Below are 14017 nucleotides of genomic sequence, written 5' to 3'. Positions count from 1 at the left end.
ACATATATATATATATGATCACCTGATTTATGACAGAAGTATTACTGAAGTGCTTTGGGGAAATGATCATGATTTCTAAAAATGATACTGGATCAATTGGATATTCACCTGGGAAAATACAAATCCCGACTCCTGCAATACACCATTCTCAAAATCATCTAAGAACATTAAATACAATAGCCCAAATTGTAAACAACCCAAATTTTCATCAATAATAAAATGAAGAAATGAATGTCTGTATGCTTATACAATGAAATACTATACAGCAATTAAAAATAGTAAACACAGTATCATGGTACCAAATTAATGAAAATCACATATGTAATGTCTAGTGAAAGAATCCATACACAAGAGTAATATACTATATGATTCCATTTATATAAAATTTCTAACTGATTAAACAAAATTAATCTATGGTAATCAGGACAACAGTGACATTTTGGAGGTTAATGACTGGGTAAGATCATAAAAGAGGCTTCTCATGTTCTGGTTCTAGTTATATATCTATCGCTTGGTGATGACAAAGATGGTCAGCTTTGAGAAATTTCATCAAGCTGTCTACTTAAGAGCAGTTCATTTTATAATATATATGTGAATTTTAAAATATAACGTTCTTTTGAAATACATTGAACAATTTTGTATATAGAAACCTATAGTCAAATTGCTAACTATTGTCTTTTTCTGACTAAAAATTACCTAAATTTCAAGAAGTGATTTATTGATATCACCATAAGAATCCCCTTCCTAGGATGGAAGAAGGGGAAGAATCATGATAAAAAAATGTTTGGTTGGTAGCATACAGATAAACTCTAAGTATAAATTCCAGCTCTACCACTTTCTAGTTGGATAACCTCAGGCAAGTTCATTCTAAATCTGTAACTTATTACTAAATGGACATAAAACATACTTCATTGTGACCAAGAGAGGATCAAAATAGCTAATATGTGTAAAGCACCCAATCCCTATTGCATAGCAAAAATTTAATAAATATTACCTGCTATCGTTTTCATTATTATGATCATTTTACTATATTATGTGTATCAGGTCTTTAAAGTAACAATACAACTAATAGCATTGATATGTTATGCACCCTTAGATAACTCTTTCATTGTCTCTCTTTCTCAATTTTGAAGCCCATAAAATAGTAGTAGTAGTACTACTAGTAGAAATAACAGCAGTGACAACTAATACCTGCTCAGTGGTTTACATCCTAGGAAATCTGACTCCAGATTCTCACTGTTAGCCACTCTGCTCTATAGCCTTCTAGGAATACCTGTCAGTCAGGATGGGCGAGGGCTAACTGCAACAGATCCTAAGGATATTATTTTCCTAGGAACATGAAGTCCTAGTTAAAATATAAACTGATATGTAACTACAAAACATTTCATCTAAATTTTTTTTCTTTGAGGATATATATGTTGGATTTTACATTGGGACAAACATTAATTAACATTTTTTATTTATCTGAGTCTCATCAATTCTGTTTTGTTATGTGGATAATCAATATTTTACTTCATGTGAAATTAATAGACTCTAAGTTTTTTTTAAATTTCATGTCTGGATATTACAGATATGATAGTCCTTATAGTTTTTATTATAGTTAAATTTAGAAATTTTACCACCTGATAACTGTAACTATCAACAGAATAACTGTGCCAAAAGATTTCTTGGTTTAAATCATGATTTCCCAGTAGGTTTATGTTTAATCATTAAATTATTTTTATTAAAAATGATCCACTAATTCTAAAGTTCAATATCAAATTTAGAGTTGCCTATCACTGAAAAAGTGACTAATTTACAGGGAGCCAAAATGGGTAGTTTTTTTACATACCAATGTGCATGTTTAATGGAAATCTTTTGATGTGGTAAACTTATACAATAAAATGAGAGCAATGTACAAAGTCAATAATAAAATAATTAGTATGGATAATAAGTCGTGGTTTTAATAGAGATCTATTGGAGGTGTGTTCCTGGGTCCCTGAGGCAACTTGATGACTGTTCTCATGTATTTATAGAAAGGGATTTTTGAAGGGAGAAGACAATGTATTGTGTATTGTTGCCAAGGACAAAATGAGAACCAAGGAGAGCAAGTTACAAGGAGGAAGGAATCTGGAGGAAAGTAAGAACTACAGTGATAGACATTTCTAACTAAGACAGTGCTCTTAAAAAGCAAGGAACTCACCATTGCTGGAAGCATTCAAAGGACCACATCCTTATGAAGGATGACATAGAGGGAATTCCTTCATTTGACAAGAATTAGGATAGAGGACCTTTAGGTCTCTTCCCTTTTTTATTGGTCCATGTGATGTTGAGCGTCAAATGCAAAGCAAGAGTCCATCACGGTAACACTGGCCACCCTGGTACAAAACAGAAGCCAGGACCAGCCTCAACCACCCCTCGGTCCATCTGGTTGCCTTCTTTCGGCCTCACCTTTTCTAAAAGCAGTTGCTCTTAAATGCTGTTTCTTACTGTCTGCTGTCCTTTCTTTTTCATAAATCTTTCACTTTAAGTTAAGCAAGAGGGGAAAATGCTGACAAGATGAGTAAGGGGTCAGTGGTATGAAAATCTCATCCACTAATATTGGCAATCGATTACAATCATTTTTAGGATTATTAGTCCCTTAAGCCTCTGCATAAATCAGCTCTCAATTATTATTCCCACACCTTGTAGCGCAAATTGCTGTGACATCATACTGTGTTCAAAGGAGAGCCTCACAGGCAATGAAAAGAAGACAGAATGTTGTTAGAATATTAGTCTGGCAGCAGGTTTAATTAAATATCTCTCTACCCACGGTGTACTACATTGATTATTTTTATAGAAATGGCTAAATGAAGAAATTAATTTATTTGTATGTGGTACATATGTTCTCATGCACACCGTAATATCTTAATTTATTTTTTAATGAGTAAGCCATATGATTTTAAAAGTATTTCCCATCTGGCATGCGTGCTAATAAAGAAATCTACTAATTTATGCCATATCTAATTTAACCTTTTTTTTGGGGGGGGCGGGGGAACTTTCTAATCCCATAGCTGTCACGGAAATCCAACTAGAAAAAATGGGTTTAACCTTCCTGATTTGTAGTCTACATACATTGCTATTTAGTGTGGGAGAGAAATGAAACATCCTTTTTTGGAGGTCTTTAACAATATAAAAACATAATGTGTACATAGTTGTCTATTATTTTTCTTTATTTTAATCAAGCTTATATAAAACTGAAATACAACAAGGTAAATTGATTATCCGTCAAAACAAGTAAGTGTCATCTGAATCATCAGAAAATTCAATTTTATTGTCTAAATGTGGTGAGGTATATTTTAATTTTTTTGGAAATTCTATAAATCACATGGAGTATGTATAGTAGTACTCTAATGCCCTGCTTGTTTACTCGTTACATATGATATTAGCACTATGTGCCACAAAGGATTGTTTATGCATATACAAACACATGAGACATTAAGGTTTCTAGATGTTAAAGTCTTATGAATTAATTTGTTATGGTTTTCAGAATATTCTTCCTGATTCACATTCTCTATATGTGTATATGCGTGTATATTTATGGACAATTGTGCAAAATGAGAATAATTAATAAGAAAAATTGCACACAAAAATTTGGATATTAAAGAGTACACTTTCATGTATTTTTCAACATAAAGTTGAAAAACATACTTACGCTTTTGAGATGTCTCAAAATCAAAACCACACTTCTGCCTTTCGGGCAAATTATGGATTGCCTGGAGGACACCATGTTCTGACCATAACATTTTAATCAGTTGCTGATCTAATCTGCCAAAAATACAAAACCTTATGGGAAATGAGACAACTACAGGAAGAAGCAGCTGTAACCAATGTTTAGGAAGCTCCACTTTGCCCCCGTGATTCACTCACGAGGAACCCCAGATCTGGAAGGCTCTTTTCTTCCTCATCACAATCATTTGATCCTATGCTCCCTTCGGTCTTAAAAAAGAACTTGTACTAGCCTTCTCTGCCCTTTCATTTAAGGGAATATTTACAAACACTGAGTTCTCCTGGTTCTGGAAGACCACTACCACATCCTTGTTTCCCCACATTCAAATCTGAAACACTGATTTAATGTGTGTTTTTTTTTTTTTTTACCTGGGTGGTGCTAATGCTGAATCTGATTTAACAGCACACTCAGAACTGCATTCTCCTGCACAAACATATTGCTATTCCCTACAAAATGTATTTGGAAGCGCAATAAATCTTTAAGGTAATGAAAAGAAAATAGAATCAGGTATCAAAAGATGCCCTGTTTCTGTCGCTTACTGTCCTCATGACTTTAAAATTTTAAAGTCTCCTTCATAAATTTAAGGAGATTTCTTTAAATCTCTGAGGGCATTGGTAAAATGACAATGACAGTAGTACAATACAACTGAAAGAGAATTGGCACGGGAACCACATAAACTAATGAACATGAAAAAGTTTTATAAATCACAATACACCAGAACTATGTCTATGCTTCGTACCCTGCTTCCCCGAAAATAAGACCTAGCTGGACAATCAGCTCTAATTCATTTTTTGGAGCAAAAATCAATATGAGACAGGGGTCTTATATTATATTATACCCTGTCTTATAGTAAAATAAGACCGGGTCTTAAATTAATTTTTGCTCCAAAAGACGCATTGGAGCTGATTGTCTGGGTAGGTCTTATTTTCGGGGAAACACGATATATGACAAAACTAGATTTTTGTGAAATCAGTGTCCAAACATAATGCTAATCATTGGATAAAACTATAGTCTGCACAATAGTATCATAGTCCTGGAATCTTAGAATATAAAATATATCTAGGTTTTTCGCCTGAAATAAACCTAAGATATTCATGTATTTAAAAAATGAATTTGTATCCATAGATTTTAAAAATTAGCTTTTATTCTTTTACTTTTATCACAATTTGTCTATAAGTCTTGTAATTACTTTTTTTGAAACCTAAAATTAGCATGTCTTCTTTTCATCCAATTAACTCAATTGAGTAACAAATTAATTTTTAAAAGCTTTCTAAACTGATATTTTGTAATGACTCATTCAAGAAAATATCTTTTCCATTCAGAAGTCTGCACCTCTGTTTTATTCTTTAGTCAATCACTTGGGTTTAAAACTTTTGCTGCATCAATCAACCAAAGGCCAATCATTTCATTCATTCCTCCATTCAGGGCAGTGCCCCAGGTCTGTTGATGGTGGCCGTGGGTTTTCTGTGAAATGTATGTTAGACCTAGTGATCATTTAGTAAATAGGCAAGGAATTTATCCCTTCAGTTTTATAATGAATTTATAGACTTAACTTGTGTGGCAGAAACTAAAGCCTGGTAAACAACTCTTTGTATTTCTCACTTATGAGATGGAAACCTAAATGCCTATCATGAGCTTTCTTTTGGAAACTATGAAGTTGAAATAAATCTCTGCTTTATTTCGACAGCTGGTGGCCTGACTTGTTAGGTGGGCTGCTTTGCTAATGCAGGAATACATGAGTCTAGAAAGTTAAAGGGAAAGAATGAAAAGTTCACAGGCTACCATAACAACCCCATGGCATTCCACTGTATCCCTCATGGTGGCCACGCTTCAATGATGCCCTGGTACCTTGCCATGGTAGCATCTTGTCTGCAGTGGAAATTGCCTTGGGATTATTTTCATACCTTTGTGAGTGGCTTATCCTCTAGCTTCATCGTTTTGTATTCTCAATATTAACAATGGAATTATTTTGATAATTTTATTGTTTGACAAAAAAATGACAATGCCATTTGAAAACATTAGTCACAATATACTAAAGCAATGATTGTTTTCTTTTTGAGACAATGTGAATTTACGTCTAGATCTGTAATGTGACTGGTCCCTCTTAAGGCACGAAAGCCCAAAGTGCTGAATTAGAATTTAGGAGACTTGGAATTGAGTCTCGGTCTTTCACTAACTAGCTAAGGGATTTAATCCTGTGTCATTATCTGTGTCGCCCTGGGCAAGTCACTTGACATCTTGTGTGCCTCAGCTTCCTCATCTGTAAAAAGGGTAATAAAAGTGCCTATCTCCTAGCATTGCTGTTAAGGAGTCAATGAGATTTATGATTATAAAGGGCCTAGAACAGTACTGTGTGCGAAGAACATTGTGTTATCTATAATAGTATAATAGTAATCTGTTTTGTTATAATCCCTATATAATCTCACCTCACAAGGCTATGAGGAGAACCAAATGACATAATAGATGTTGTATTAGTTTTTTATTGCTGCAGAGCAAAATTACCATAAATTTAACATCTTAAAACAACACCCAACTATTATCTCATAGTTTCTATAGGGCAGAAGTCCAAGTATGGCTTAGCTGAAGTCGCTGCTCGTGGCCTCACCAGGCTGAAATCAAAGTGTTAGCTAAGCTGTGTTCTCTCTAGAGCTCAGAACCCTTTTCCAATCTCATGTCACTGTTGATAGAATTAATTTCCTTATGGTGGTAGGACTGAGAGCCCCGTTTCTTGCTTGATGTCAGCGAGAGGCTGTTCTCAGCAAGTAGAGACTGCCTGCTGTTCTCTGCCAGGGGTACTTTCCACAATATGGCATTTGCTTTCTTCCAGGCCAAGTAAGAGCATGTCTCTCTGGCTTCTGACCCCTTTCAATCAGCTAAAAAACCCCTGCTTATCATGGGTATGCCTGATCAGGTCAGGCCACCCTTAGCCATATACTGCAACAGGGTCATGCTCACAGGTTTCCATTCACCCTCATTCACGGAGAAGAGATCATATGAGAGTGAGAGTCTTAAGGGGTCATCTTAGACTCTGCCTTCCACGAATGTGAGTAAGAAGTGAAAAGTAAAAATGATAGACAAATATAAAAGGCACATTATTGTATGTTTCATCAGTAATCATCATGATAATATCACATTTTTAAAATTTTTTTTTTCAATTACAGTTGACATTCAGTATTATTCAACAAATGTCTAGACTCATATAACACCATTCCACTTATTTTCAATGGTTTAAATTAGCTGTAAAGGGGATTCCAATTCATCTAATTGTTATGTAACTCGGAGCTTAGCATTTGCTTCCTAACTCCTTGAATTCCTATTCTCTTTGCGGGGGGAGGGGGGGGGATTCGCTTCCCACATTCCCTCCGTTGACCCTGAGTCATTGAATCATGGCACTCCCCAAGGACAAAATTCTGTGGAGAAATGTTTCTTTCGGATTCACCAGTCCATAACATGCTCAACCATTATTACCCTTAGGTGTATGCACCAATCCTGAAATTCCCTATAGACTGGTTGTACTCAACTCTAAAACAAATTAAGGACAAGGTAACTTTTCCCAATGCTTTCATGTTGTTTAACCCTGGAACTAAAAAGGCAGACTCAGAGATATTTATTCACAGGGAGCAGGAGTGAGCTTAAGATGATCCCCATGGCTCTGACTTTGTCCCGTGACCAGTGCTCTCGAGGGCTTCACACATCACAAAAAGTTCAATAAATAGATGATAAAATATAAAGAGAAAATAAATATAAATATACAATATAATAAAGGGATGATGTAGGGAAAGGTTGAAAGCAATTACATCTTCCATCAAAATGCAATGGAGAATTTAAGCCACAATCCAAACAAGAAACTCCTGGTACTTTGTTAATACAAACACCTTACGGACAGGGACAAATTCCATATGCACATCGATTAGTAAAACTTCTGTACATGGAATAAAGTAGTATGATATTGTATAAAAAATACAATCTACAAGTTATGTCTGTGTTCAGAATCATCTCTGCCACTGTTAGCAATATAATCATAGATGAGTTTCTTCTCCTCACTGAGACTTAGTTTCTGCATATTTAACATCTGTCTACTACAGAAGATGTCCTGAGAAGTAAGTAAAATAACCTAAGCTAAGTTCTTAGGACAGCATCTGGTACATAATGAGCATTTAGCAAGTGAGGATTATTGCTTTTATTGCTATTATTTATTTTAATTATGTTAACATGTGACCCAGTGTCTTCATTGTATTAAGTGCTCCGAAAATATCACTTTCTTCACCCTTCTTCAATACCTGTTTGTTGAGTTGAACTGAATCTGTCAAGAAGAGTATTTTGGATATTACCAAATCTGAAATATGTTAAGAGGTTATCATTTGTCTAATTTTATACAATTTTCTTCCTCCTTCCCTTCTTCCCTGTGTGTCTTCTTTCCTTTCTTCCTTCCACCCTTCCTTTTTTTTCGTCTTTCCTTCTCTCTCTCTCTCTTTCTTCCTTCTCTTTCTCTGTCTTTTTTCCCAAGCAGATATTATTTTAAATTTCCGAACAACCTATGTCAGCAAGTCTGGCCAAGTTATCTTTGAAGCAAGATCAATTTGCATCCACTATGTCACAACCTGGTTCATCATTGATTTAATTGCTGCCCTGCCTTTTGATCTCCTGTATGCTTTCAACGTCACAGTGGTGAGTAAAGAAAAGCGTTCCCTTCCACATGACCTTAAAGGGTGGTTTTACCCTGTGTTTATTTTTCACAAGTTCAGGTTTTAAATGTTTGTTGTCATTTGGCATCCAGGATGTTATGTCCTTTTTAATAAGGATACCAAGGTGCTCAATGACATACATGCCAGATTCTCCACTTGAGGAAGTTACTTCCTTTTGAAATTTGCATTACCTGAGTCTAGTTATTTAAATACCTAGAATGAGGATATACAAGAGGCCTAAATTTATTGACACACTAATCCAATACTGACACACTAATCAAATCCTTTGATAAGGAAACCATCTATAGAATTAGAAGCATAACTCTATATTTCTTAGGCCTCGAGAATTTGGTGGAGAGTTTGAAGATTTCTTCTACCTCTATGACCTTTACTGTCTACCTCTTGAATATTTCATTATTCATTGGTAAAACAAAGAGAAGACGAATCAAGATAGAGAAAAATGCTGAAATTAAAATAAAAGAATTTAATGACTTCTTATGAATCCTTATAAAAATGTTGGATGGTGAAGAAACTTAAATGACCCAATGACCAACATAAACTTGAGCATTCTCTTGAATTATTATTCTATTCCTTCATCTAAAGAATTTATCTTCAAGTCTCTTCATAGGAATGAAAGTATGACCACTTATAGTAATAGAAACTTTTACTCTTTAATGATTGATATTCTTAAAAGCATTAAGTGCTCCCTTATAAACAGAGAGAGTTTAAGGAACGTATAACAGCATTTTGGGACCAGTAATGCAATTTGCTATTAGAGTGACCAATTTTAACAGGAAAAAAATTTACTAAACATTAGTGGCAATTAAACATGTTTCTTACGCAGTTGACAACCTCTTGTAGAAATCACATTCTCTATCAAGAATTTAAAAGCATAGTTTTTAATATTAAACAAAGTGATCAATATTTCAAATATAGTCAACATCGACAGAATGAAGATGGAACTGTAATCCAGACTGGTTAGTACATATTTGTGCATTTGTTAATTGCCTGTACAATAGGGGTTTTTGCTTTTCCTTTTTTCATTTTAATTTGGGAGGTTGAGGGTGTCAGTATCTTTAAGAGGTTTATAACCCAACTGAAAGGAAAACTCTGGGGGAAATTTTAGTATATGATATCAATCAGGGCTATGTCGAATTGTTCTTCAGGCTTCTTAAAGTGCTTTTTAAGATTGAATTTGACTAGATAAGTGTACATAATGAAAGTGTAATGACTTAAAACGGGCTTTTACAAGACAGCAAAAAAAAAAAAAAAATCCAAAGAAGTATGTAAGTCACAAAATGCCAAGAAAATTTTTCCAAATTCTCCTGAGGAATTGTTAAATAAATGGTGTTTAATAGACTGCTCTAAATTATCTTGCTTCTTTGCTAGTAAATATTAATAATATTTTTTGTATTCCATTTTTCTTTAGACACTGAATAGGATAATTCTAAATATATATCATATAATTATATTATAAAATACATACAATTAAAAATATATAGCATTTTTATATATCATTAACATCCTCATTACCTGAAATTAAGACAAAGGATTTTTTTTTATTTTAATGATCATATTTTGATGAATTTTAAGTACGTGTACTCTTTCACTGCACTCCTGCTCCCTTTCTTCATTCTGACTTGTGAAATCTGGCACAAATGCTTTGTAAAGAATGCAAGTTGTAAATTAACGTCCATGTCAAAGAGAAGGAAAAATTGGAAGGAAGGAACCTTTCTCTCTTATCAGTGATAATATTTTTATTTTTCATAAAAACAAGCATATGATCATTACCTAATTAATACATAAATTTGTTATTCCCCCAAATAAATTAGTCAGGATAAAATATTCTATTTGAACAGAAAAGCTTGTTCAATGTATTATATTTACTTCTCAGGAAACTTAAGTTATGAGGAATAATTATAAGTTATGCTATTGTTACACTGCACAGATTCACAAAAAGGAAGAAACAAATAAATGAACAAAGGTGTCGTCTTCCAGATCCAAAATGTGTTCAGTTAGAGCATCTCCACAGATGACATTGAAAAATACATTACAACCATCAAAAATGTATTGCACGCTTTAGCTTTAGTTCTGTCTACAATTGCTGATGGCAAATGCTTTTTATATAGCTCACGCATGTATTTATTAAAACCTACTATGTGTAAGTCCTTATGAAAGGCACTATGAGAGAGAAAATTATGAATGAGACATAGTAAGTGTGATAGAGTGAAAAAAGGCAAAAGTTCAAATCCTCCTTTATCACATCCTCTGAGTGACTTCTTTGGGGAAGTTATCCAAACGGGTCTAAAATAAGCACTGAAATTCCCACCGGGTTTCTGAGCAGCCTAAAAAGGCAACATTTCTCTAAAATACCTTGCTAAGTATCTAATACCTGGAAAAAGCCCTCAGTGCATGTTAGTTAGGTCTCTCTCTCAATCTCTCAATCTCTCTCTCACTCTCTCTCTCTCCTCCCTAGCTGATAGCCAGGAGGTGACCATGTCCACTTGTAATAGGAGGAACTGCCATTTCATAGAGTCTTTTGATGAATGCATCATTATCATGCACCTGTCTACAAGTAGCTTATAATTCTTTTTTTTTTTTTTAATTTATTGGGGTGACAATTGTTAGTAAAATTACATAGATTTCAGGTGTGCAATTCTGTATCACATCATCTATAAATCACACTGTGTGTTCACCACCCAGAGTCAGCTCCCCTTCCATCACCATACATTTGATCCCCCTCACACTCATCCCCCACCCCCCAACCCCCTTACCCTCTGGTAACCACCAAATTACGTTCCCCAGATTAATTTTCAAACCCGTGGCAGTAGCTTATAATTCTTATCAGGTAAAATTCAGTACAGCATCCCAGAAGTAAAAAAATACTTTCTTTTTTTCAATGATGTAATCCTATCTAAGTCAAATATGTCCCTTTCTTCTGTCATTCATCAAGAGAAGAAACTTACATTTATAGCAGAAAGTTGTTGACTCTGATGGAAATAAGTGTATATATTTTTTAAAAGGTGCCAGCAAAATCATCAGGGCTGCCTCATCCTGGACACACAGGCTCATATCCCTTGTCTTTAAAAATGACTATTGTCTTCATGTAAGGGAAGTGCCACATTCTTCCTCAAATATCCCCTTTTTGATGAGAGGAAAAAAAAAAATGGGAGATTGCCTACATCGATATTATGTGTTTGGATGGTGTTTTAGTCTGCCCAGGCTGCTAAAACAAAACATCATAAACTGGGTGGCTTAAACAACAGAAATTTATTTTTCATTGTTCTGAAGGCTAGGAAGTCCAAGATCAGGGTCCCAGACAATTTGGTTCTTGGTGAGGACTCTCCTTCTGGTTTGTAGACAGCTGCTTTCTTGCTATGTCCTCATGTGGTGGGGGGGGAGGGGAGGAAGGGGGAGGGGAGGAAGGAAGAAGGGAGGGGAAGAGGGAGGGGATGTGAGTGGGGGAGGGGAGGCGGGAAGAGGGGAGAGGAGAGGAGAGGAGAGGAGAGGAGAGGAGAGGAGAGGAGAGGAGAGGAGAGGAGAGGAGAGGTGAAAGCATATGAGAGAGTGCTCTCTGGTCTCTTCCTATAAGGACACTATTCTCATCATGCGGACCCCATCCTCATGACCTCATTTAAACCAAACTGCCTGCCAAATGTCCCATCTCCAATATCATCACACTGAGGGTTAAGGCTCCAATGTATAAAATTTGGAGAAACACAACTCAGTCCATAGCAAATAGCTTCCTCCATTAGGGACTTCTCTTCCAGGTTTCATTTTACTTACAATATTATCATCTGTCTATCAAATGTATCTACCTATAAAGTAATTTCCACTCCTAGTAATTCCTCTAAGCAACGAAGTAAAGAATTCAAAGTTGTAGCATATAATCATCTCTGTAATCAACTGGAGAAGTGATAGTTGAGAACTTGGCTTGAAGGAAAAGAAAGTAAACTGACACAGAAAAATGACAAAAAGAAATAAAGAGCAGAGCCTTCTAGCAAGTTCTTCAGTTCACCTTATATTACTGTATTTCAGTATGGAATAATTCACAAGATTACCATTGAAAACACTTGTTGAATGTCTATTATTACACTAATTTTGAAGTGTTTGTATCTTAGTGATTTATCCACTCACACACTTAAATTTCTCAAAGAATTTCTCAAACTGTTTGCATATTAGTTAATGTTTTATTTTCCTTTTCTATTTTAGAAGGCTCTTTGAGGCTCTAGGAAGGTGTGAAAAGAGTGTACATTAGTGCATCACATATGTTTTTAATAGTGACATTGAGAATTCTGGTGGACACCAATGGTGCACATTTTTCAGTTGGGCCCAAAACTTGAGGAAAAAACCTGTGCTACAAGTCTGTTGCTTTAGTGCTTGCAAAGGCAGGACCCAGTAGATTTTTAAAAATTTGTTGTTCCATTTGATTTTGTTTCCCTAAGTCCATTTACTTGAGAGAAAACTCAGAATGTGCATGTGTTGGGCAAATGTTTTCTTTATGAATAATGTCAGAAGGAAGCTAGCGTCCTACCTGCAGTAGGAGGTGCTATTGGTACTCATAAGCAGAACTTACTCAAGTTTTATAGTTCTAAATATTTTAAAACATCGTGTTTGTTTTTTTCACCACTTTGCTTCAGTCTATATGAATTATTGTTATAAAGAATTCCCTTACACAGAAAGGGGAAAGTGGGATTGAAACAAAATCTGTGTAAGGGGTGGAGACATTTATATTCAATCGTTGTGTATCCAAACATAGAAAATTATATTCAGACAGGTAGAGAAAATGAGATAAATCTTATTTAAGGAAGATAAGTATTTACTTAAAGAAATTAAATTGCTTTATCCTTTTTATCCTATTACCTCCTGATCTATGACAACGCATGGCATAGAAATGGTCATACAAATGATCACAGCACTGGAATCATGATTATACTTAATTTCAAGAACTTTCCAGAATGGTTGTAAGTTAAAGCAACCACCGTGGCATTGAAGTGACCCCCTGAGCCAAGTTGTACTGCTCTGTCTCCCACCACAGGTGTCTCTCGTGCATCTGCTGAAGACTGTGCGGCTGCTGCGTCTTTTGCGTCTCCTGCAGAAGCTGGACCGTTATTCCCAGCATAGCACAATCGTCCTGACTCTACTCATGTCCATGTTTGCACTCCTTGCACACTGGATGGCGTGTATCTGGTATGTCATTGGAAAAATGGAGAGGGAAGACAACAGCCTTCTGAAGTGGGAAGTTGGTAAGGGCTTACATTTGTCACATTTTCCATTTTTAAGGGAAAAGGAAGATTGTCTAGAATTTGGAGGAGGTGAAAGATGAGTCTATAAATACATGTCCTCCGTCAATTTCTCACATCTTTTTTTATGTCTGTGGTGGTAGGGGCCGGGGGAGGTCCATGCTACAAGTGATTTCTTTTGAGAAAGTTTCCTGGAATAGCCTGATATTTTTTCAAAGAGTAATGGATTAAGATTTCAATGGGTTTACTCTTTAAAATGACCAGCAAGGCTGTAGAAGTGTTTAAATAAGTGTGATTTGATCTTGACATATCCAATGCAGGACTAGTAAATGTAAATCACT

At 35.3% G+C, this 14017-nt stretch overlaps 1 protein-coding gene across 1 annotated transcript in view; it reads left to right on the top strand.

Annotated features, from left to right (window-relative positions):
* Positions 1-14017, top strand: part of KCNH8 (potassium voltage-gated channel subfamily H member 8) — a 312183-nt gene that overhangs the window by 185467 nt on the left and 112699 nt on the right. Inside the window, exons 6-7 of the mRNA XM_033131443.1 lie at positions 8259-8416; positions 13472-13679. Coding sequence (XP_032987334.1) covers positions 8259-8416; positions 13472-13679 — 366 coding nt within the window. The remainder of the gene's footprint in view (positions 1-8258; positions 8417-13471; positions 13680-14017) is intronic.

The sequence above is a fragment of the Rhinolophus ferrumequinum genome, chromosome 17 (assembly GCF_004115265.2).
Source record: "Rhinolophus ferrumequinum isolate MPI-CBG mRhiFer1 chromosome 17, mRhiFer1_v1.p, whole genome shotgun sequence".
Classification (NCBI taxonomy): domain Eukaryota; kingdom Metazoa; phylum Chordata; class Mammalia; order Chiroptera; family Rhinolophidae; genus Rhinolophus; species Rhinolophus ferrumequinum.
Note: the sequence above shows the minus strand (reverse complement) of the source record. Positions and strands in the feature narration are given on the sequence as shown.